At 37.3% G+C, this 26,428-nt stretch overlaps 3 protein-coding genes across 6 annotated transcripts in view; all 3 read left to right on the top strand.

Moving 5' to 3' along the window:
* Window positions 4,435-5,571, top strand: LOC18793140 (anthocyanidin 3-O-glucosyltransferase 7; the record flags this gene model as incomplete). Its single annotated transcript, XM_007224219.2, has 1 exon — window positions 4,435-5,571. A coding segment is annotated over one exon (894 nt), but the record flags the coding sequence as incomplete, so codon positions are not given.
* LOC18788934 (flavonoid 3-O-glucosyltransferase) lies at window positions 6,478-9,195 on the top strand. Its single transcript, XM_020555234.1, has 2 exons — window positions 6,478-7,416; window positions 7,691-9,195. The coding sequence occupies exons 1-2, from the start codon at window positions 6,918-6,920 to the stop codon at window positions 8,599-8,601; spliced, it is 1,410 nt and encodes a 469-aa protein (XP_020410823.1). The 5' UTR covers window positions 6,478-6,917; the 3' UTR covers window positions 8,602-9,195.
* The window catches only part of LOC18792936 (protein DETOXIFICATION 16), a 20,797-nt gene continuing 5,928 nt past the window's right edge, over window positions 11,560-26,428 (top strand). The window contains exons 1-8 of one of the 4 annotated variants that reach the window (XM_020564855.1): window positions 11,560-12,156; window positions 13,069-13,613; window positions 13,771-13,857; window positions 13,971-14,027; window positions 14,127-14,365; window positions 14,636-14,754; window positions 14,848-14,952; window positions 15,035-15,355. In XM_020564855.1, coding sequence (XP_020420444.1) covers window positions 11,977-12,156; window positions 13,069-13,613; window positions 13,771-13,857; window positions 13,971-14,027; window positions 14,127-14,365; window positions 14,636-14,754; window positions 14,848-14,952; window positions 15,035-15,091 — 1,389 coding nt within the window. In that variant the 5' untranslated portion in view covers window positions 11,560-11,976 and the 3' untranslated portion in view covers window positions 15,092-15,355. Of the gene's footprint in view, window positions 12,256-13,068; window positions 13,614-13,770; window positions 13,858-13,970; window positions 14,028-14,126; window positions 14,366-14,635; window positions 14,755-14,847; window positions 14,953-15,034; window positions 15,356-26,428 lie in introns of those variants that run through there. The other 3 variants (XM_020564839.1, XM_020564846.1, XM_020564847.1) reach the window with 3 other exon arrangements.

Genomic DNA, 26,428 nt, shown 5'->3' with positions numbered 1-26,428 from the left:
TTCTTAATGCTTTAAATATCTAGCTAATATTTAATTGATGATTTAAGGACCCGCCCCGAATTTTCTCAAAACCCGAGACGAACCCTTTGGAATTCCTGACATCACCCCGATGCCAGGCCCACTTACTAAAAACCGAGACTTCCTGCCGAAATTTCGGCAGAGTCTCCCCTATAAATTGGACATTTCCCAAAATTTCAACCTGCATAAAAACACATTTAATATTCCCAACTGGCAGCATGCACAATATAATTTCATGCAAATTCTCATAAATGGCCTTCGGCCTTCCAATAATTCTCAAACAACTACCAAATATGACTAATATTTAGTCTGCGGCTGCACCCAATAACCTTAGGCTGCCTACGTACCCTCCTTGAGGGATCAAGCCACACGTAGTTCTTCCCTAAAATCCAATTCCACACTTGGGCGATACCTTATTTCATTTCTCTGGATTTCATATAAACTCCTCATACGCCGGTACAACCAACGCCACGTATGGGGCCTGTCAACACGCCGGATAACCTACGCCACGTGCGACCATGCCATACTATCATTATCTCTCCCCATACGCCGGTACAACCAACGCCACGTATGGGGTCTGTCTCAACGCCGGATAACCTACGCCACGTGAGACCTGCACATCATATCACATAACTCCCCATACGCCAGTACAACCAACGCCACGTATGGGGCCTGTCCCAACGCCGGATAACCTACGCCACGCGGGACCTCAACATCATATCACAAATCTCCCCATACGCCGGTACAACCAACGCCACGTATGGGGTCTGTCGATACGCCGGATAACCTACGCCACGTGCGACCTCAACACAATATCACAATAGCTCCCCATACGCCGATACAACCAACGCCACGTATGGGGCCTGTCTCAACGCCGGATAACCTACGCCACGTGAGACCTGAACAGCATATCTCATATATCCCCATACGCCGGTACAACCAACGCTATGTATGGGGTCTGTCCCAACGCCGGATAACCTACGCCACGTGGGACCTAATTTTCACTTGGTGGTGCTTGTAATGAATCCAAAATCCGGGAAGGTACCTACAGTAGTGCGTATAGCACTCCAAACTGACATTCTAGACTGTTGTACCCTTGTACAACCATATATAATTATAGTTATATAAATTAATTCTAATATTGTGTAATCCTCTACAATGGTCTAGCACCCGATAATCCCCCTTTAAAAAGGTGAGACTACTCCGGAAGACTCACGGTCAACCAAGGGTCAAACTACTCTAACCCTGGTCAACCGGACTTGCAGAACCCACGACCTCCAATTTCCGATCCGAAAGTCCCTATGGGTTCTACCAGGTACAGGACACTTGCCCTGCAAGTTTGGTTCAGATCGGACGGTCGGATTGCTCACGATCTCACGATCCGACGGTTAATATAAAATATAAACTTTAAATTATTATTCGGAACATCCGGGGCTCCGATTCACGATCCGTGAATTCCTACACGATCCTAAAAATACCTAGATTAACATATATTAAATTTGGGACCATCCAACGGTCCCAACCTATCGAACCCGGATAACGCGTAATATGCGAATATCCGTTCGATAGTCAAACAACGTCCGAATTGAGATCCGCAAAATCCTACGCACTCGTGACAACCTAAGGATCTCATCGGAACATATTGCTACTTTTTCTACAGTATCCACGCGCCGCCGCACGCGCCGGCAGCACGTGGGTGCCCAAAGCGATAACGCTTCGTCGGAAAATCTTAAAACCACGGCTCCAAACTCCTACCCTAGGTATAACACCCTATTTGGAGCCACTTTTGTTCTTGGACCTACCCCAAAAAGTGGCTGGAGATGGCCGATCACGGCGGCCGAAGTTCGGTCGATTCTCAATTCGAAAATCGAGTTGTCTACGCTAAGAATCGATCTAATCCTACCCAACAGGCAGCTAGAGCATGAAAAATAGGTGAGAAACCATACCTTGCTCGTCGGATTTGGTGGCCGGAGGAGGGAGATCGAGCTCCTTGAATTTTGGGTTAAAATCGGTCGGATTTTTGCATTTTCCGGCGAGGACAGGTGGTTCCAGTGGCTGAGATCGGTCGGGATGGAAAGAGGAGGATGGCACGGTTCTTTTGGGACCGGTGCCACCCCGAGTGGTGGCCGGATGCGGCGGCGGCGGCCCAAAAACCGCCGCTGTGAACAGTAACAGGGGGGGCTGTTCTGCGCGCGCAGGGGAGAGAGAGAGAGAGAGAAAATCTTATTTTTATAAAAAATCCCATTTCGAAATATTTACGATTGTGCCACTGGACTTCTTTTGACCATATCTCTCTCGTTACAACTCCGATTCGAGCCGCGGTCCCAAACTCTCTCCGGTTAAAAATATGACTAAAATACCCTTAAATAATTAAATAATTAAATAAGGGTAAAATTTGAAGTCGGGGTGTTACAGATGATCTAAATGGAGACCAAGAGAAGATTTTTTGGTGTTTGCTTCTCGTAACAAATATCATATCTTGAATGTGTGCCCGAGAGGGACTAAAATGACACATACAGTTTTCTTTTAGGTTCTCATAGGAGAAATCAACTGTCAACATGGGTAGTAATTAGGGTTAATTGGCAATAAGAACTAAGTGAAATTGGTTATGGTGAAATCAAATGCTCTAGTGTCTCCTCAACTTGATTTTCCATCATTAATTAAATTGCTAGTTCAAATAAACTTTTAAATTAATCATAATTGGTAATTAAAAAGAAATTACAGTCTTTGCGGGAACGACAATTCACTTATCTCTCTATATTACTTGTGCAAAAATTATGCGCTTTCAATAATTTCACAACAATGAGAAAGGCACCATTATTGGCCCTTGAAATTTGTGTGCACAACTCATCATGACTCAAGAAGTTCCTCAAAGTTGGGAGTGGGCGTGGTTCGATTTCCACCTCAAATCAGAATCAGAACTGGTAATATTTAACCGGTTTGGTTTGATTTGGTTTTAGTAAAAAAAATTAAGAAATTGGTTGGTTCTGTTTAAACTGGTTCTAGTCCGATTTCTTATTTTTTGGGTTTTGGACAGGATTATTATATTTTTTTTTTCAAATTATTTTTTTAAACAAATTCCAACTAAAATACTTTTTGGGCTTGAAAATTAACAAATGATCCAATTTCATACAAAAATATATATTGGGGCTAGAAAAGAGAGGTGTTTTGAAGTTGAGTTTGGGGAAATATTAATTATGAGATTAAAAATGTAGCATTAGATTTAAATAATTTTATAAAATAAAATAAAATTATACATAACCAATATGGTCTGATTTGATTTGGTAAGTTGTGAAACCGGAATCTAAATTGGTTGGAACCTGTGCTATGCTAAGCATACTACATTTATATATCAAATTATGTATTATTTTTCTAATAGAGATACGCTCCATTTTATTGGTGGGCTCTACTTCTATTAGAGAGATGAAACATACACAATGTGTGTAAGCTTTAGCGGACCCTGAAATTTTTTAGCGGAAGTGCAATATTGACTAAGTATGAAAAATGGTTTTTCGGAATAAGCATTTTCTCAAGATAATTTTTGGCGACTTTTATTCCTTACACATCAAATAAGAAAACTTGATTTTATGAGATTTTAGTATGAAGTATATATTGACTTAATGAGCCATCATTTTTAGCCTAAATCGTATTTTGCACTAAAACCGAATTTTCATATTTTGATTTGGTGGGAATTTGATTTTCTAGTATTTTTATTTGAATCTAAATGGGAGGTACTTCCTTATTTACATTGTAAACTTAAGTAAATGGAGTAATATAAAAATAAATAAAAGTAAAAGGACAAAGACATTTACTTAAATGTTGAAAATGGAAATAAGGTAATCTGTATACCTGTTGAGCAAATGGGCAATTTGAAACACCTACAATGGTTTTTCTAGCGAGAGGAGGTGCAGCACCTCCTTGTGCCTTAATACGTTCGCCTCTGTGTAAGCCTAGCGTTATCCCATGTATAATGTATGCAGTTTCTTTATCAACATGAAAAATGGAGGACATAATTTGTACAGTCTAAATAATGAACTTAATACTTAAGGGTAATACAGTAATTTCATACTATTCCAACGTTTAGTCTAAATAATGAATTAAATAAATTTAACAAGTACTTATAAGCAGGTTAACAATTATCTAACAAGTACCTAATGAACTTCACGGTGAACCTAAGCTCGAATGTTAAGTCAGCGTTCCCTTGTATTTTTACTAAAATAAGTAGGGCGGTTAACTTGTGGTTGCTTTGGTAGGTGGCACGTGAAAAATCCATAGGAGACAGTTTTATTTTCTTTCTTTTTTTGTATTCATTTAGTCCAAAATTAAGTTTAGTTTTTTTGAATTAATTTGCAGCTTATTTTAGTTTTTCTACTGATCATATACATTAGTTGAATATTGATAGCATCATAACATTTATTTTCAGGAGGTGGAAAACAAACCCTCGACTTCCTTCCTGGATTTTCAAGATTTCAGATGGACGACCTACCTGAAGGAATAGTAGGAAAGTTAGAGTCACCCTTAGCAACCCTATTATACAAAATGGGACAAAAGCTGCCTAAAGCGACCGCTGTTGCAATAAACTCTTTTGAAGAAGTAGACCCTGAAGTTGTGAATGTGCTCAAGTCAAGATTCCAGAAGTTCCTCAACGTTGGACCCTTTAGTCTAATACCGTCATCACCATCACCATCACCATCACCGCCGCCATTGCTTAACGATGAAGGTGGTTGCTTAGAGTGGTTGGACACGCAGAAGCCAGCATCAGTGGCATATATTAGCTTTGGAAGTGTGGTGACACCACCACCTCATGAGCTAGCAGCATTTGCGGAAGCATTGATTGAAGGTGGGTTTCCATTTATTTGGTCATTTAGGGGCAACATAGAGGAAATATTGCCCAAGGGGTATGACAAAATGAGCCTGAATGGGAAAATACTTTCATGGGCTCCACAAGTGCAAGTCTTGGGGCATTCTTCAACTGGGGTTTTTGTGACACATTGTGGGTGGAATTCGATTTTGGAGAGCATTGTTGGTGGTGTGCCTATGATTTGCAGGCCATTTTTTGGAGACCAAAATCTTAACATGAGGACGGTAGAGGCTGCATGGGGGATTGGTGTTGAGGTTGAGGGAGGGCTCATCACGAAACCTGCAGCGATTAAGGCCTTGGAACTGGTCTTGAAGCAAAAAGAAGGAGAAGAAATTAGAGAAAAATTAAAGATCCTACAAAATCTTGCCCAACAAGCTGTTGAATGGAATGGTAGCTCCCCACGAGCTTTCAATAGCTTGGTCGAGATTGTCACCCATGGGCGGAACTAGCAACAAGGCTATCATGGGCTCTAGCCCAGGTAGCCTTTAAAAAATATTTAAAAATATTAAATGTATTTTTATGTGATTTCACTCTATAAAAGATTAGTAGTCCACCTAAATGTAGCCTAATAACTCATTGTCCACTCAACCTATAGTCCTATAATCATCTTATATTTAATTTGTTTGCTCAGCTAAAAGCACCTCCAATGGAGATGTCAAATAATATGTATCAGAATGGGATTTGATGGCTGATAACTTTAGTCAATGGAGTTATGAACTAGTGAATCGAACCTGAGTGCACTTGGGGGGGAGGGGGAGAGCTGGCCCACTTTTCTATTGTGGTGTCACCCTATGTGCGTGGTTTATATGATGTATACTTTTATTTCTAGAAAAATATAGAAATTGTAAGTATAAAAATAAAATAAAAAGAGCATTAGATTTTAAGCTAATAACTTTAGCTAGACCACCCATTGAAAAATTCCTAGTTCCGCCCTGGATTAGCTACTAGAATGGGCCTGCTAATAGAAATGGAGTGATGAGAGAGAGAGAGAGAGAGAGAGAGAGGAGACGTCATGGAATGATGTATTCTTTTATTTCTAGAAAAATATAGAAATTGTAAGTATAAAAATAAAATAAAAAGAGCATTAGATTTTAAGCTAATAACTTTAGCTAGCCCACCCATTGAAAAATTCATAATTCCTAGTTTGTAATACTTGTTTCAAGGTAGTTTGGGAAGGGGGAGGCCATGATGCATGTCCCCAAACAGTTAAATTGATGCAACAAATTATATGCAACATATCCAATTTATTAAGAAAACTAGATCACTGGCTAGGAACGTTATAAAAAAAATTTGTTTTTGTTTGTAATGTTTTTTTTTAGTACAAGTGATAGTCTAAACTACAAGGGGAGGGGGGGTTTGTCGCACATATGCACACAATTAAGATGTCATTGGTGTTCGAACTTGAGACCTCTAGTCTGCATTCATTTTAATGTATCGAATGATTTTATTTTATATAATATAATATATAAGTATTCATTTTAATGTATTCATGTACCATTCACATTTTTTTTTGGGTATAGAAGATGAATTTTATTCATAGACTGGAACATGTAGTTTACATCCTAATGATTTAAACTAAATGTTAGGTATTAAAATTAAATTTAAGATTCTCATAATATATTGTCTTTAAACAAAACATTTTATATATCAACCCATCTTATAACACATGAATCGGTAATCATCACAACCCAAGTATTTGTTAGTTAATGATGCCCCAAGTATTTGTTCTATTTTTCCTCTTAATGGTATTTGTTAGTAGATCTGTTTCCTCTTAATGGTATAATCATGTCCAACCTGGTTCGCGCAAAACTAACCAATTTAACAATTTTTAAAAGGTGAAAAATAAAATAAAAATAAAAATAAAACTACACATTTCCAAACCTGAAAACGAAAACACCTCATGTTTGTTACATTTACGTTGTTGTCAGCAGCTAATTAACTTCCTCTTTCTCTCCCACATATATATTTACCGTCACCAACTTCATTAATTACACGCAAAAACTCAAAGAACACGATTAATCAAAACCCAATATACTCAATGCCAATAATGAACCACAAAGCTTGTACTCAACATGTTGCCGTCTTAGTCTTTCCGTTCGCCTCCCATCCCGACATTCTTCTCCACTTTATCCGTATAATCTCAGCCATGGCCCCTGACGTGAAGTTCTCATTCTTGAGCCTTGCTAAATCCAATAGCTCCCTCTTCACAGAATCCAACAGCAAGGGGTTTGAAAATATTAAGCCTTACAAGGTATGGGATGGCTTGCCAGGGGGCTATGCGTTCTCTGGGAACCCTCTGGAGCCAATTGATCTCTTTCTTAAGGTGGCACCGGGCAGCTTTAAGAAGGTTATCGAAGAGGCAGAGGCTGAGATTGGCCAGAAGGTGGGCTGCTTGATATCAGATGCGTTTCTTTGGTTTGCAGGAGAGATGGCAGAAGAAATGCAGGTCCCTTGGGTGCCCTTATGGACTTCGGGACAACGCTCTCTGCTTGTTCATGTTGGTACCGATGTGATTAGAGAAAAAGTGGGAGCTAGTGGTAAGAAATAATTTTCTTAGTCGAATATTTCAATCAAGTTTCAATTACATATGTGATTGTCAAAATAGAATTATTTTGTAACTATTTATTAGGTTGATTTTGCCTCGATGCATGTGTGATCAAGATTCACAGTCTAGAAATATAATTATTTGTATGACAATATAATAGCACCTAGCTTTAACTATTTAGAGCATAAGTTAATATGCAAGAATCATAGTTCCCAATGGATTACAATTTTAACATTATTTATTTGTGTTATTTTTTCCTTTGGCAGGAGAAAAAGACCAAAGCCTAGACTTCCTTCCTGGATTTTCAGCATTCCATGCATCTGATTTGCCTGAAGGAGTAGCATTTGAAAATTCAGAATCACCAATTGCAGTTATGGTCCACAAAATGGGACAGAAGCTACCGCAGGCAACTGCAGTTGCCATAAACTCTTTTCAAGACATAGACCTCGAAGTTGTGTTTGAGCTAAAGAAAAGGTTCCACAAATTCCTTCATGTTGGACCTTTCTCTCTAACACCAACAGCACCAATTCATGACGAGCACGGCTGCTTAGAGTGGTTAGACAAGCATAAACGTGCTTCCGTAGCCTACATTAGCTTCGGAAGTATGGCAAAACTGCCCCCTCATGAGCTAGCAGCCTTAGCCGAAGCCCTAGAGGAAGGCGGATTTCCGTTTATCTGGTCATTTAGGGGAAATGAAAAAGATTTCCCCAAGGGATTTGTTGAACGAACGAATCGAAATGGACTTGGAAAAGTAGTCCCCTGGGTTTCCCAGACTAAAGTATTAAATCATTCCTCTGTTGGAGTTTTTGTGACACATTGTGGATGGAATTCAGTTTTGGAGAGCATAACGGGTGGTGTGCCAATGATATGTAGGCCTTTTCTGGCTGACCAGCCACTGAACATGAGAACTTTAGAGGTTTTGTGGAGAATTGGTGTGGGGATTGAGGGAGGTGTTTTGACAAAAAGTGGAGCAATGAAGGCATTGGAATTATGTTTGTCAAGTAAACAAGGAAACGAAATGAGAGAGAGAACTAGTATCCTCAAAGTGTTTGCTGAAGAGGCTGTTAAATCGTATGGTCGCACAACTGAAGATTTAAATGTTTTGGTTAATGAAATAATATGTGGACCGAGCAAGCCTAAATGGCTGGACTGGGTGACCAACTTGAACTGGTGGTGATGGGACCAATGCTTTTTATTTGTTTCTTTTTCTTTCTGGTATACAAGCAATATTGGAATGGAGGAGAATGGAGGATATGCACGCGAGATCTAAGGTGCAAAGGCAAACCCTCTTCAAAGATTGGTGCGGCCCAACGGGTTGCTCCATTTGATTCAAAGTCTTGTTTGACCTTGGACACCAAGTCAGGGTAGGACCAGCCAGGGAAGTTCTGAACAATGAATGCCTCTTTAGCAACCAAACGGTTCGCATTTCTCTTCCCTGTGTGAAGATTCTCTCATTGTTTGTCGCGCGATCAAAGGAAGGTTTCAGATGTCGATTTGGGGCTTGAGATTTTGCATATGATTATTGTTAATCAAAAAAATAAAATAAAATAATGATTTATTAAAAAAGAAAAAAAAAAGTTAATTCCAGTTTGTTGTTTGGTGGAAAAATGAATAGAACTGGACCCAAAGCCTATCCAGTCCAAGTCAGCCCAATCCAGTACTTCAAAACTTATTCTAATCAGTCCAAGCCAACCTATCAAACAGGGCCTAAATATACTTAGACCTTTCCTGAAAAATGTTAGGCCTCAACAAGCTTCAACCGAAAGGCCAATTCCCCACTAGAGTTTACATCAGGTACTTCGTTGTCTTTCTTGGCGCCAATAAAAGTGGAACTTCAATTTGGCATTTTTTTTCTACTTATTATTTTCTTTAATACATTGGACTCTTGCATTTGAAACGTGACAAAAATTCAAAGACCCAACAACAAGCAAGCCCACGATACCTACCTATTTCCAAGGTATGAAATTTTCAAGATGGAGAATTGGAAAAATCAAAGCATGCACTCACCTTGCAATGCGTCCCATTTTATGTTCATTCGGACGTAAGCGTAAGCACTGAATTGTTAGAAGGTTTTTTTTTTTTTTTAATGCTCGTCTCATGCAAATTAGCAAGCTTTAGCACATAGCTCACATAGAGTGTGCTATTTGGTAACTTCACAAAACAAGGCACATTATGTAGAAAAGGTCGAGCCCAAAACTCTTTTACAGCACAGTGCCACGTCTGGCCAATATGTTTTTTACAGCACAAAATCTTAGAATTTTGACCCTGAGTTATTGTTGGAAATTTAATATTTATTAATATTTATTTTTCTATTTGAATAAAAATTAATAGAGTTCATTGGACCATGGTGTTCTCTGTCAATTTTTAGAAAGAGGTATCAAAGCACATGTTTATTCAATGGATGCATTAGTTGGTTTTTTATATTGGGACATACCCTTTTGGAAATGGTTTTTTAATATATATAAATAGAGTAGTCTTCCTGCAATTAAAAAACTAATTTGATTCAATCAATGTTTATCCATTTGAATACATAGAGCCTTAGTGTAGTAATGATTGTGGTCTGTGAGAGGGTTTCCTACATAATCTGGTTCAGAGAGTCCTTGTGAATTATAGTCTTCTTCATAAGGACAAGAGTCGTTGTATCCTAGGAGGCAAGCGTTAATAACCATAAGCACTTGTGTGGGGCGTGTCCAACACTTGCCCCGACTCAATTATTCAGGTTCTTCTATTTCATATTATGTGTTTTTTCATTGTGTATGTTTGTAAACATGCTTTAATTTTTAAGTTTAAATTGAATGATTTTTTTCTAAATTTTTGTGTGATTAAAATATAGCAATTAGACTTGTTGTAAAGAAAGCGGTAGAGCCCACCTAAAGAAAAGAAGAAAATAATAGTCAAAAGCTTAATGATGGTGTTGGGTAATGAAGTCCACAGGAAGCCATCTAATTTGCCTATAAATAGGCTTGCTCATTCAGATGTAGAACACACCGATCAAAAGAGAACACACACACAGAGAGAGAGAGAGAGAGAGAGAGAGAGAGAGAGAGAGGTGGAAAAAAATAGTTCGAGAAAGTCTGTTTGGGGGTGTGAGAGATCGAGTCGAGCGTGCGAGAGTGAAACGCGTAATGTTAGTGTTTTTGTTGCTATTCGGTACGGTACTATATGTAATATATGATACCGCTCATGTATCATAGATGAGTGATACGATACGATATGATACCGTATTAAACCCGATGGCCAAATGAAACGATATAAAACAATACAATTTGACACGAAATTGATACGGTTTCGGTATAAACGGTACAGATGCCCAGCTCTACTTAGTACAACAAACAAGGAGAGATGATATTTCAACTTAGTCTCCCTTTGGCCTTTATTTTATATAATATAATCAAGATATTCCATAAAAAGACGACACCACCGAGGCTGGACTGCACATCACTCTCATTTCATGGACTTTTCCTCATTTTAGATAATGGATGGACCAAGATGGACTTGTCGACACCACTGAGGCTGGCTTGCACATCAAATGGAAATATCTAGGATTTTTTTTTTCCAGGGGCAAATCAATTTCATGGAAGCCCTTTCAAACAGAGGAAAAGACAAAGTTATCTCTAGGATAGTATATTCTTGAAAGTTGAAACATAATTAATTTCTGTGGCAAAAGATTTACTAGTGTAGTGGTTTGAAATAATTCTTAACTCAAAACAATTTTGAATTCGAACCTTAACATATGTATAACGTATATAAATTTAATATGCTATCACTCATTTTAATAAAAAAAAGGTCGTTAAACAAATACTTTAACTCAAGTGAACCAACTGTATTCCGCCAATTATTGTTGAGAGAAAAAATTGCAAATTTAGCAAGGGGATATACATAAATGTTAAACTCTATACTTGAGTAACAATATCAATTTTCGTTCCCGTGGTGTTATATTGAGAACGAAAATTGATACTGTTATCTAAATAGCACAAAGTCTATTAGATGAACCTGTATATACAAAGTGAGGATGAAGAGCCGCAGTTTTACATCAACTATGACAACTTTTACTATTACATTCAAGAGTACATATTACATGCTACATGCCTTATAATTTTTTGTTTACTATGGCGAGATGCTAACTTCAACTACTGTATCACTGGGTTATATTCTTGGTCCAAGGGTATATCTCTTTCCTCAACTTTGAAAGAAAATTCAAGTAAATTATAGACAGAGAGATATATTTTAAGTTCAAATTTCTCTCGCATATCAAAGAAAAATGGTCCTTGCAAGAGGATTTTAGCTCAAATAGTTAAAAGTATTTACCCATTCACCTAAGGTTTGGAGTTCGATTCCCCTACCCCAGTATTGCTTGTATAGAATTTTTTTAAAAACAATGGCCTCTACTTCTAAATAATTGGCCGCAACGTTTGAATTCCCATTTAATCATCTCTCTCTCTCCACAGTTCCCAAAAGAATTCAAAACTTGTCGTGGCTTGATCGTATATAACTCTTTCTCCATAAAGTTGATGCCATCCGCTCTTTCTTTTCAAAGAGGGAAAAACAGAAAATGGATGCCGAAGAACAAGCAGCTGGTCTTGAATCTCCCTTGCTTCCAGCTCCTCAAGAACATGAATCACAAACAACAAAGGGAAAACAAACCAAAGATGAGATTATCAAGGAGGTGAAGAAGCAGCTGTCTTTAGCAGGGCCACTTGTGTCATCAAATTTCTTGCTCTTCGGTATGCAGGTGATTTCAGTTATGTATGTTGGCCATCTTGGAGAGCTGGCACTTGCAGGGGCTTCCATGGCCACTTCATTTGCTACAGTCACTGGTTTGAGCTTGATTGTAAGATGGCTTCTTTTCTTATTTCATATGACTTAGTAATTTATAGGATAATTCATTGTAGTAGATAAAACTATACCATAAAAGGCTTATACTCTCAAGACTCAGACAAAATAGAGAGACAGAGAGATTAAGACCACTGTGAAATCTAATAGAGAGGCAGCCTAGTACTTTTCATTCTGAAAAAAAAGAAGAGAAAATAAATACTTGTAGTTTTTCCCCCTTCATTTTTTTTTTTATACATGAGATATTTTGGGAGGGAGATTCATTCACAGGACTGCGCGTGCATGGATAAATACTTTTAACCACTTGAGCTACAAGTCCCTTATTGAGTTCCCCCTTAATTTCGATTGCCTAATTTGTGATATATATATACATACAGTCCCCTTTAGGGTATTCTACGATTTTTTTTTTTCAATGATCCAATTCAAGTCTTCATACATAGATCATCTTTGTAAAAAATCACACAAATTAAAAATTATTAAGGCATCTAATTGAGACCAACAAAATCAATGAACAAGATGCTTTAAGAAAATACTTAAATTCTAATATTTTAATTGAATGGTTAAATGATATCGGATTCAAGTGATTTTTTTTTATAGAGATGATCTTTGTAAGAATATCTACAAAATACACGGTTTGGATTAGTGAAATACAATGTGGAGTAGGCCCTACAAGGGTGTCTCTCAAATTAGCTTATTTGAGAGATCCCTCAACGGAATATATATAGTATGATGTATGTAAATTGTGATGCTTGATGTGTTTGAACCAATGATGATATAATAGTCCTCATTTTAATCTTAATTTGTTGAACAGATAGGAATGAGCTTTGCATTAGACACCTTCTGTGGCCAGTCCTATGGAGCAAAACAGTATCATATGCTTGGCATACACTTACAGAGAGCAATGCTTGTTCTTCTACTGGTCTGCATTCCTCTTTCAATTATATGGTTCAATGCTGGTCATATTCTTGAGTTCTTGGGTCAAGATCCAGAAATAGCAGCTGCTGCTGGAAGTTACGCTCGTTTCCTGATACCATGCCTCTTCGCTTATGCAGTCAACCAATGCCACTCCAAATTTTTGCAAAGTCAAAACAACGTGGTTCCCATGATTGTTAGCACAGGCATTGCAACACTGTTGCACTTGATTGTCTGTGGGGTTTTGGTATACAAGACTAGCCTTGGATATAGAGGTGCTGCGGTGGCAAACTCCATCTCGTATTGGATCAACGCGTTGACATTGGTTATTTATGTCAGAGTTTCTCCCTCTTGCAAGCACACATGGACCGGGTTCTCAAAGGATGCCTTCCATGGAATTGTCAATTTTCTCAAACTCTCTGTTCCTTCAGCTGTAATGATCAGGTAACCTTTAGCTGTTTCACTAATACTATTGTAACATTAGAGGGTTAAAAGACAGTGGGAAACCGAAATAAAAATATTCGACATCTTTCGATGCATTTGAGATTTTGAAATGCTGACACTTACTAATAGTTGTTTGTTGGTTTTATGTCTGTGACAGCTTAGAAATCTGGTCATTCGAAATGATGGTCCTCTTATCTGGTTTTCTTCCCAATCCAAAGCTTGAAACCTCAGTCCTGTCTATCAGGTTTGCATTTGTACTAAGCTTAAAAAGAGAGTGTTTTCATATTTCTAGCTAGTGAAGGTGAAGCAGATGAAGCAGAAACAAAGATATACTAACCGGCTTTGACACATTTGCAGCCTTAACACATGCTCAATGGTTTTCATGATTCCCATGGCATTCAGTGGTGCAGCAAGGTGAGTCTAAGACTCTATCTACATCTAAGTTTTGTATGTTCCTGTTTTTGCACATTTTGTCTCAAGAATTCTATTCTGTTATTTACTTCTATATAACAGCACAAGGGTCTCCAATCAATTGGGTGCTGGGCAACCGCGACTCGCAGTTCTATCTGTACGTGTTGCACTCTCCATTGTGATTCTTGAGGGCATTTTGATTGGCACTGTCCTCATTTTGGGTCGAAAAGTTTGGGGCTATTGTTACAGCAAAGAAATAGAAGTTGTGAATTATGTTGGAGAAATGTTGATTTTGGTTGCAATATCCCACTTTTTTGATGGACTTCAGTCTGTGCTTTCAGGTTTCTGCAGTTTTTCACCATTTCCTCTCTCATAACAATAGAATTTTTTTTCTCTTCTTATTCTGGATTTGCAAACCTTTATGCAATACCTGGCATAACCTGTAGCTAAAACTGAAGTCAACAGAACAAAAGATAATAAAAAGGTTTTATTCAACTCATATGATCAAACTGTGGGATTGAATAGTACCCGTATGCCGTGGTTTCTCATTTCAGGGAAGATTTTTTATAGCTGATTTGGTGAAAAGAAGTGGCTTGAATTTACAATTTCAGGTGTCATAAGAGGAAGTGGACAACAAAAGATTGGGGCATATGTTAATCTGGGAGCTTACTATCTTATGGGCATCCCAACTGCAGTTGTATTAGCTTTTGTCCTGCACCTTGGAGGGAAGGTGATATATATTAGTCCTTGTACTGCTATTTTTTCAAGTCCCCTCCCTCTTGTTGCACATCTGAATCTTTCAGGACCATTACATTGATATCAGATTAACATGTTTTTGCAGGGTCTTTGGACCGGAATTACTGTCGCTCTATTTTCCCAGACACTATTTCTTGCAATCATAATCACACGCACAGATTGGGAGAAAGAAGTAAACTACTTTGTCATGCTAGGTTTCATGTATCAATCTCTGTTACATTCATCTTATGCTCGATTTTTCATTTCTTTTGTAGGTGAAGAAAGCATCTGATAGAGTGTACGACACAAAGACCGCGGCCAATGTGTCGTAGCAAAACAGGTGCAGAAGTGATGATCATATTAAGTTGTTAGTTTGGCATCTTCAAGTTGGTTGTTAGGACCCTATCACTCGTTTATATCCTATCTATTTCCATTAAGAATAAAGGCTAGCAGTGTTCCTTTAGTTGTCATCTAGCTGGCCTGTGGCCATCCGGCATTTGAGAGTCTGTATATATCCTTCTCGTTGTTTCTGAGAAAGGCATGAAATGAAAAAGTTGTTTTCTTCTGTCAGTTTAAAGAGAGAAGAGGTTTGGAAAGTGGTTGATAGTGTTTAGGACAATAACTTAACTTAGAAAAGAAAACTTTTGAAAGAGTAACAAAATATTTTTATTTTATTGATTGAAATAAGAAGGGTACAAGGCTTTAGCTAAACCGACTTTCAACTTGGCAAATATCTAGTCAAGTCGGTTATTGCATAGTAACCGACTTCCAAAGTGTTTTCCAGCCACTAGTTATAATATAAATCTAGAATTTTCTAGTTATAATACATTATATAATTAATAGGATATTTCTAGTGTAGAGTTCAAATTTGAATTGTCATATTTTCTCAATTTTTCTATATTATTCAAGACTTTTCTATATTATTCAAGACCTTTCTATATTATTCTAGTACAAGTGTGCATTATTTTTTTTTAACACTCCTCCTTAATGCACATTTGTGTTACTCCAAGCATGCTTTATAGCATTTTGAATTTTGGTCTTGGAAGTGCCTTAGTGAGGATGTCTGCAATCTGCTCCTCTGTCTTGTAATACTTGAGCTTAGTTTCTTTGTTTGTTGAGACTTCTCGTAAAAAGTGATGCTTGATGACGATATGCTTTGTCCTGCTGTGGAACATTGGATTCTTTGCCATTGCTATAGCAGATTTATTGTCACCAAATATTTCAGTAGCTTCTGATTGGCATTCTCCCATATCTTCAAATATTCTTCTAAGCCAAATAGCTTGACATGCTAAACTTGCTGCTGCTATGTACTCGGCTTCTGCTGATGATTGAGCCACAATCTCTTGTTTCTTTGATGACCATGAAAATATTCCTTATCCAATTGTAAATGTATAGCCTGATGTACTTTTCATGTCATTCACTGATCCAGCCCAATCACTGTCTGTGTAGCCAAATAGTCTTGGATCTGTAGTGGGCTTATACCATATGCAACAGTCAATTGTGCCTTGCAAGTATCTTAATATTCTCTTTGCTGCTCCATAGTGTATTTGACTTGGATTTTGCATAAATCTTTATAGTAAGCTTATCGCATACATGATGTCACGTCTTGTTGTTGTTAAGTATAGTAAGCTCCCAATGAGACTTCTATAAAGTGATTCATTAGCTTTTCTTGATCCATCTTCCTTTCTTAATTTCTCATTGGTGATAAGTGGAGTAGCAGCAGTCTTGCACCCGTACATTTTGAACTTTTTCAAAAGATTCTCAATGTACTTTTTCTGGCATATGAAGATTCCATATTCTTCTTGGTTTATTTCAATGCCCAAAAAATAGTGCATCAACCTAAGGTCACTCATCTCAAATGTTTTCATCATATCTTTTTTTAACTCTTTAATTATTTCTTCATTGTTTCCTGTGTAATTGAGGTCATCCACATATAGAGAGACGATCAAGATATCGGACTTACCTTGAGTTTTGGTGTAGAGAGTAGGCTCGCTTTTGCTCCTCCTGAAGCCTGCGTTGATGAAGTATTTGTCTATCCAGCTGTTCCAAGCTCGTGGCGCTTGCTTGAGTCCGTACAAAGCTTTCTTAGCTTAAGTGCTTTATCTTCTCCTCCTTGCTCAATATATCCTTGTTGTTGCTCCACATATATTTCTTCTTCCAGCTCTCCATTTAGAAATGCAGACTTTACGTCTAACTGATAAATTCTCCATTTCTTTTGAGCTGCTAATGCTACCAGTGCTCTTATAGTATCAAGTCATGCAACTGGTGCAAATGTCTCGTTATAATCTATGTCCGACTGCCGCGAGTAGCTTTTAGCTACTAGCCTTGCCTTATGCTTTTGTATTGATCCATCATGATTAAATTTGGTCTTGTAGACCCATTTAACCCCAATGATCTCTGTCTTTTGGGCGATCAACGAGTTCCCATGTTTTGGTTTTCTCAATTGTTTTAATTTCTTCTTCCATAGCTTTTCTCCAGATTTCTTCTTTTACTGCAGCTTCAAAACTTTCTGGTTCTATAGTAATGAAGTTGCAAGTTTCATATATATCTTGGAGTGATCTATTCTTTGTTCTGTTTCTAGAGGGCCTTCATGTTGTATGGCTGGAGGAGTTGTAGGTTGAGGAATCGTACCCGGAGTTTCTTCAGTTTCCTCTCTGTATGGTTGTGTAATATTAACACTTTTCCTTTCAACATTTTCTTCCTCTTATGCCAATTCCATGATGCCAATTCATCAAACTCAACATCTCGGCTTATCATGAACTTCTTAGTTTTGGGATTGTAGATTCGATAGCCTTTAGATTGAGAACTGTAACCTAGGAATATGCCAACTTCATATTTTTCTTCTAGCTTGTGTCTTTTCTCTTTAGGAATGTGCACATAGCAAATGCATCCAAATACTTTGAGATGCTTTGCTGATGGCTTTATATTGCTCCAAGACTCAATAGGAGTCTTATTTTGTAAAGCTTTTGTTAGGCATCTATTTAGCAAGTATATTGTTGTATACACAGCTTCTGCCCAGAATGTGTTTGGCAAGCCTTTTTCAAATATCATGGATTTTGCCATCTCCATGGATAGTTCTATTTTTTCTTTTTGAGACTTTATTTTGTTCAGGAGCATAGCCAACTGTTAGTTGATGTTGTACTCCTTCATCTTCACAAAATTTGTTGAATTCTTTATAAGTATATTCTTTTCCTCTCTCACTTCTTAGAGCTTTAATATAGTGGCCACTTTGTTTTTCGACATGGGTTTTGAATTTTTTGAAGATATTAAATACTTCTGATCTTTCTCGTAGAAAATAAACCCACATCATTCTAGTATAGTCATCTATAAACAGGATAAAGTACCTATTGTTATCAAGAGATGGAGTCCTCATGGGTCCACAAACGTCTATGTGAACAAGCTCCAACAAGGCCTTAGCTCTCCAAGCCTTTCCAGATGGAAATGCTTGTCGATGTTGTTTGCCAAGTTGGCAACCTTCACAGACATCATGGATCTCTTTTATGTTTGGAAGGTCTCTCATGATATTCTTTTGATAAAGAGTTTTTAGTGCATAAAAATTAAAGTGGCCAAATCTTCTATACCATAACCATGAATCTTCTACTTCTGCTTTCATGGCTGTGGCTTTTACAAGTTGCCATTGGATAGGAAAATTTATATTTTCCATCCTTACTTTTGTTATTATGTGATTTTTAGTTCTTTTATCGAATATTCTGCAGGTTTCTCTAGAAAAGTGCAAAGAGTATCCATTTTCAATCATTTTTTCAACACTTAATAGATTATGCTCCAAGCTAGGTACCAGTAGAACATCTTTTATATATTTAGTTCCTTTATTAGTTTGGATAGAGATTGTACCTTTTCCTTTTGTCTCTACCAATGTTCCATTTCCTAGTTTTACTTGGGATTTTACGGACTTGTCTATGTTGGAGAAGATGCTTTCATCTCCAGTCATGTGATTACTATAGCCGCTGTCAATATACCATTTCTTGTTGGTTCCTTCTGGTGTGGCTTGATGAGCACAAAACACATGCTCATTCTTCTCACTTTTTTCAGAGTAATTGGCTTGATAGTTCTTGGTTCGACAATCTTTTTCTATGTGCCCAAATTTTTTACAATTTCAACATTTGGGCTTGCCACAGAACCAACAATATTTTTCTGGGTGGTTTGTATTTTTACACACCCCGCAAGGAGGATAGTTTTTTCTTTCATTTATTTCTTTTTTATTTCCCCAATTCTTATTGGATTTATAATTTTCTCTTCTAGAACTTTCTCCAATTTTCCTTTCCCCTTCTTTAGTTTTCTGAGACCTTAAATTTAGTTTTGACTAAAATGCGCTTTCAACTGAATTTTCATTTCCCCTACTCAGTCTTTTCTCATAAGCTTCAAGAGAGCCCATTAGTTCTGTCACAGACAGACTAGTTAGATCTTTTGTTTGTTCAATGGCAATAACTAAAGGATCGTACTTATCAGGAAGACTTATGAGTATTTTTTCTACAATTCTTGAATCATTAATATTTTCTCCATAGGCTCTCAATTGATTAATTTTTATTTTTATTTTAGCATAATAGTCTTGTGTGATCTCAGAATCCTTTATTTTAATGTTTTCAAACTCTCTTCTCAAAGTTTGTAGTTTAACTGCATGTACCTTGGCATTACCTTGAAATTCAAGGTATTCCATGGTTCCCTTTCAGTTGTGGCTTCCATGATTCTTGGAAAAATCGTATCATGCAAGACTTGTTACAGGGCATATAAGGCCTTTGCATCTTTTTGTTGATCTTTTTTCAGTTGCCTCAAATGTTTGACGGTTGGATTTTCTAGATTATTGAAACCATTATCAACTATGTCCCATAAATCTTGAGACATAAAATATGTCTTCATTTTAATACTCCAGAAGTCATAGTTTTCTCTTGTGAAAATAGGAAGAGGGTCAGAATTTTGGCTAGTGGTAGACTTGATGGAGGACTAGTGAACCAATGCCCCAAATTGATCGGATCAAGCTCTAATACTACTGTTAGTTTAAGAAAGAAGAGGTTTAGAAAATGGTTGATAGTGTTTAGAACAATAACTTGACTTAGAAAGGAAAACTTTGGAAAGAGTAACAAAATATTTTTATTTCTTACTTGAATATAATTGTGCTGCTAGCTATATATTGAGAGTAACTAAACCAACTTCCAACTTGGCAAATATCTAGTCGAGTTGGTTATTGCATAGTAACCGACTTCCAAAGTGTTTTCGAGCCATTAGTTATAATATAAATCTAGAATTGTCTAGTTACAATGCATTATATAATTAATAGGATGTTTTTAGTATAGAGTTCAAATTTGACTTGTCATCTTTCTTAATTTTTCTAGATTTTTTTATATTATTTAAGACCTTTCTATATTATTCTAGTACAAGTGTGCATTATTTTTTTAACATCTTCCTTTTATTTCCAATTACTATTTCCTTACCTTTTCCAAATTAGGTTTTGGGTCCCAACATTGGTTCTTGTGAACTTTTAATTTTCCATTTTGGTCATTTTTCTGAATATTTTCATTAATATATCTGTTGTAAACTAAAGAGAATTTGCAGAGGAGAGAATTGAGAGGCAGAGAGTTTTTCTCTCTCAAGTATTATTGATCTGTATTTCTCATTCATATCCGATCGATTCAATTTCTATCTAAGGGAAGTCCAAATATATAGACATTAGGGGAGGGGCATTTTGGGGACTCCAGACTCTACTTTTACAACACTCCCCCTTGGAGACCACAAATGATACAGAATATGTCTTGTTAAAAACCTTGCCAGTAAAAAAAAACCCAGTGGGACAAAAACTGGTCGAAGGGAAAAAGAGTACATAACTATGTGTAACATAAAATTCTAAGTATATTGGCGCGCGTGCGACACTGCCTCGTTAAAACCTTGCCAGGAAAAACCCAGTGGGATAAAAACCCGGACGAAGGAAAAAGAGTACGGTGTTGGAAGATCTTTATTGATAACACGCTCCCCCTGATGCTTGGTAAAATATCTTTAAGTCATGTTGTTGATCACCTTTCTGAATATCGTAGTTGACACTGCTTCTGTGAGTCAATTTTGAGCGACACTGCCTCGTTAAAACCTTACCAGGAAAAACCCAATGGGATAAAAACCTGGATGAAGAAAAAAGAGTACAGTGTATGGAGGTTTTTATTAAAACCACGCTCCTTTTAAAACCACGCTCCTTTTTGTGAATATCTACCCCTGAAAAATTTATAACTAGCTTTTCCAGTATGCGACCATAGAAATTTCCAGAGTCTGCATATCTAATAACACTTGGGCTATTTGTAAGTTCACTAAAAAAATATGCCCGTATATGGTGTTATGCTGAGATTGCATCAAATATGCCTCACATCATCCCAAAATGATGGTGATGGAGTTGAGCTCTATCTGAAAATACGATGTACGGTCCATTATACTCCTGGAAAATCTTTAAAGTGTCCAACGGATAATCCTCATAAAAATGCTTCAATACTTTCTTAGTATAAGCAAGAATCTCGTTGGCATAATGCTCGATCTTTAAGTCGAGACAAATATTTCGTGACTTCTGCAGAAGCTTTAATGTGTTGCAAACACATTATAATCAATGTACTCACTGAGGCAATTTATGTACATTAATATTGAGTACAGATTTCGTGCGTCAGGCACATGTCCACAGATGTGTTGCAAACACATTATAATCAATGTACTCACTGAGGCAATTTATGTACATTAATATTGAGTACAGATTTCGTGCGTCAGGCACATGTCCACAGACTTGCTTCATGCAATTTCAATCCTTTCAAGGATTTTGTTTAAAGGGATTAAACTCTATGACACATTATATAGCTTTAACCCAGCTATTTATACATCTTTAGGGAATCACTTCAGGTGATATGCTCTGTGCATTTAATAACCCTTAAAGATAACATGTTGGTCTCCGTAAATGTGCAATAAAGGGGCACAATTGAATCTATAAATATGGAGAAAACCCAACATCCCTTGTTTATGTCAAAAACATTGTGTCATACAAAGTAGGTATATTCCCTTTTTATTCCGAACACCCAAGTATAACTTTTAATATTAACATCTTTTAGGGTTCGTACTGTGGGTTTGTTCTTTCACGTTCATTCTCATCTATAATGGAATTGCCTCATTCCATTTTGGCCAATGATATTGTCGACATTTAATAATTGAACGTGGTTCCAATCAACACAGCCCATTGATGATTTGAGTAGCTACTCCAAAACCAAAAATTGTCATTCATCAATTCATGATCCCACCATTCTCATGTGCATGCGCATGCATGAATTATAAGCATTTATTTGCCTTTGGGTACCCAAGCCACTTCATGGGGCTTTTATTATGTGAGAATGTGGATTATAACCTCCATTGGAGCGTTATTTAGTAGTAGGGCGTGGATAATCTCTACTTAGGGAGTTGGAACATTGAGAACCCATATATCTGTCATGCTGCAGGCATGCCACAGATTAATACATACATGTCAATTAATTTCTGGGACTTTAACCCATATTATGGGACTTTAACCCATATAATTTGCTACGCATTAGGCGTGCATAATATCAATATTGACATGTCAAAGGATTGTCCATTTGGGACTTCAATCCACATCATTTGCTACGCAACAGGCGTGCATCATATTGATCACTGCTATACCCATGTTATGTTCTTATGGGACTTTTAATCTGTGCAGTGTATTATCAATGTATCCAACTTGCAATCTGTAAAATTTGCATTAATAATTCATGGATACATACAAGTCATTCTTTTGGAACGGACTTATCTCCCCATTTGGTTACCTTTCAAGATAAAATATCAAATAGGTATATAAGCATAAAATAACACAAGTATTGCTTACATCCTTAGGTGGGAGAAACTTTTCTCAAGTATCATTCAAGCTCATATCAGCCCAGTAAATATAATGTAGCGCTTGATGATCTAGTTATATCCTGCAAGAGCAAAAATCACAACTCTTTTGCCTCTGTCAAAACAAATAACCCTCATAGTTAGGATTACTTCATGGATTCATTCTTCAGATGTTCATTCTAAAGAAATAAAATCTCTTATGAACAGAGAGTTATAAAAAGAGAAAAAATGCAAAAATAATGTGATATTGATTGCAAGAGAAGGTAAGCAATCAGGGAAGGAAGCTGGTGGGAGCAGACAATAAGCTCTCATATCTCCTAGTCTAGAAGGACCTCAGGAGATTAGAGCATAAAGCCGCCTTTACAATTCCCTGATCTTGCAGAAACATGATCAGGGATAGTCTTGCTTCCTGAATGGATGATCAGAGATAGTCTTGCTTCTCAGGCATATTAAGTGCTTACTGATAAGAAAAACAAGTAGATATCGCATCACTAGGTATGGAGTAAACTGGATGTCTTCTGCAAAGAAAATTTCGTTAGTAACACATTTATACACAAATACAATGAATAGGTAGAACCGGTGAATTTCAAATTAACCATAGGAAAATTGCGAGATTCTCGGGATGCTATTGAAAAAGTGCGAGATTCTCGGGATGCTTTTGAAAAAGTAGCTCCGTGAAATCCGTAAAGCAAGATCGGCTTTGAAAATAATGCTTGAAAACGCCGAAAGTGCCGACATGCATTATTAGAGGCCACGTGAAGTTTTGGACTCTAGGAAAGAAAAAGATAATATGGGGATTCGAGAAGATATTGGGGTCCTGAAAAACAGTAGCCATATTTCCTCCTATAGATATGGCCTTTGTAAAACTTGATTGGAGCAACTGCGTTTCAACTCAAATTTCTTCATTTTCTGAAACTTTAGTTTTCCTAAGACTTTCTTCAAAACCTTCTCAAAAATGGCTTCCTCTTCTTCCTGCCCAAATTATTTCAATTTAAATGATGCTCCAACAGCAAACAGTGACGCCAAAGTTTGGCGTCCATCCTTTGTATCCCAAAATCGTCATCTCACAGTTAATGATTCTGTGATGATGAATGATGCTACTGCTGTCATAGTAGCTAGGAATTTCATTACTCCAATGGATGAAATGCTGTTAACAGGGAGGTCTGAGGAAGAGGCTATGGATGACTCAATGGCTTTTAGCATTCAGAGTGCTGTTTCTGTTTCTAACATGGCTGATCGTTTGCGTGTTAGAGCAAACGAGGTTGAGAAGCTGACAACTGAAAATTCGTCTCTCCAAAGAATGCTTCATGAGTCTCAACAGGAGGTTGAGAAACTTAAAGGAGAGAATAATTCCTTGTTGAAACTGGTGAGTTCGTACTCAGTTGATACACTGAGAAGGCTAGACATGCTGCAGGTCTCCAATGAAAGAATTTTGGGAGACCACGAGAAGCTCATGGCTAAGCTTAAGAGGCGCCGTCCTCTTCCTTCAGAGGCTTCCAGAACATAATGTAATTTTATAGATTTTACAGGGCCTGCACGTTCATTGCAGGTGGAAAAAATCTATCTGTTGTATGTTTCTGTAATAATAATTGCGCACATTCTTAAACTTGCACCTGTGGTTTTTACGTCTTTTCAAAATGACGGTTTGGAACCTTGTGCCTTATAGGTTCAAATAACCACATTGTCTCTCCCAAATTGCATGGTAGCCCGGAACTTTTGGCCTGGGCACAAACTCAGAATTTATTTGCCCTTTTCAAATGGACATGAAATGTGAATTGAGTAAAAGCCATGATAATATCGCAATATAGTAGTGAAGAGCATTAACTATTATATACCCACAACTTCAAGTTTAGGATCTCTCATATATTTGGATCCATGGGCTTCCGGCCCAGATATAACAAAATATGTGGGGAGCCTCAATTCATTATTTGAGGTTTATATTAATATTATCCATTTCGCGGTGTATTCTTAACAACCGGAATTCACAAAATATATTTCTTCCTTGAGGTGTCGATTATAACAAAATCGAACTTTATTAAATTCATCATCTTCTTATGCCAAAGAAATATGTGGCATACCACAATTTGCAATAATACCTCAAGGGTTGTCCATTTAATTGTTGGAACTTCAGGTTCTCAACACTGTTAAATTTTGAACTTCAGGCCAAAGCCACATATTCTCATGGTATGGACATTTTTTACAATTTTCTGTACATATTTCGGGACTTCAAGCCCTTACATAATTGTCCATATTTTGAGGAACTTCTGGCATCTCTTTTAATTGTTCATCCATAAGTTTAAGGAACTGCAGGTTCCCTTTTGTATATAGTGACGGTTTACCCAAAATGGTTCATATTTATGCATACGTCACTATTCATGTGAATAGTACTATTCATCAAATCATGAATACGTATCTATTCATCTGCCAGTACAGTTATCATCAATGTGTACGGCACTATGAACCAATACGGTACTGTTACATCATTATCCTTATTTACATGTCAGGAATCAAGGACCCTTAAGCCCGATCACATGTTTACAAATATTGTACCGGAGAGACTGCCAGCTCTCATTTTAATATCATCATCAAGGATCTTCAAGTCCTGATGTAATTGTATGATGAGGATCAAGGAACTTCTGGTCCTGATCTGCATACTGTAAAAACTCATCATACAGCACATTTAATCCATTTAATTAAATTACTGGTATGGACGTTAAACCCGCACCATACATTTAAATAACAGCACATTTAATCCATATAATAAATTGCTGGTAATTAAATTACTGGTATGGACGTTAAACCCGCACCATACATTAAATAAAATTAAATGTGCGGTAAATTAAATTTCATAAAGTAAAGCGTTAGTATTAGTAACGGTCTCCCACTGATAATATGTTTAGTATTACCAAGGGTCCATTTTTGTTAATGGTTAGTAACAGAATGGCAGATAAATAAAAATAAAGGCGTGGACGATAAACCCGCACCACCCTTTAAATAAATACTGTCACATGGTCCAAGTTTCCAATTCAATCGCATTTGTCACTGTCACATGGTCCAAGTTTCCAATTCAAACGCATTTGTCACTGTCCCCAGTCAATTGCTTTCTTATCATTTTAATATATTAAACCAAAATAGCTTTCCACTCAGCTGTTTAATTTGTTATGTATCCCACTTTTTCTTAATTGCAAGTTTACTTTTAATTGTCCCTAGGTAAGTAAGGTCGAGAGACATGATTAAAGTTTTGCACCTCAACATAACTTGTGAAGATAAAATAGAATAAAGAAAAGCAGAGGACTTATCTCTTCCAGCTCATCCAACCAGATTTTGACAGCTTGATCCGTCACTTGGCGTTGCTCTGCATCCTCAAGCTGAATAACTCGGAGAGTCCGAGTGAATTTATCAACATCTTCCTTATCGTTCAAAACAAGTTTCACCCTCTCCTTTTTTTTTTTTTTTTTTTTTTCATTCCTTATGTAAACTTCTTGATATTCACCATCCATGTTCAACCGGTCCAGCTCCTCGAACGCCAGCTCCGGATGCTCGTGGATCTTCCGCCGGATCGTCTTCAGCCACTCCACGTTCTCTGGCAGCTTCATGTGGCCTGGTGGGAGTTCAGAACCATGGTACAGCAGCTTCTGCGCCTCCACTGCCCTGCGACATAGCTGATTGCTCAGAACCATGTTGGGCAGCAGCCATACTTTGGCTTCTTCGGAAGCTTCAGATCAGCAACTCTAGGAGCAGCTCTCTGATCTTTGGTGGCTTTGCAAGGAAAATCAAGAATTGGGTTTTTG

Source organism: Prunus persica, chromosome G1, assembly GCF_000346465.2.
Source record: "Prunus persica cultivar Lovell chromosome G1, Prunus_persica_NCBIv2, whole genome shotgun sequence".
Lineage (NCBI taxonomy): Eukaryota > Viridiplantae > Streptophyta > Magnoliopsida > Rosales > Rosaceae > Prunus > Prunus persica.
Note: the sequence above shows the minus strand (reverse complement) of the source record. Positions and strands in the feature narration are given on the sequence as shown.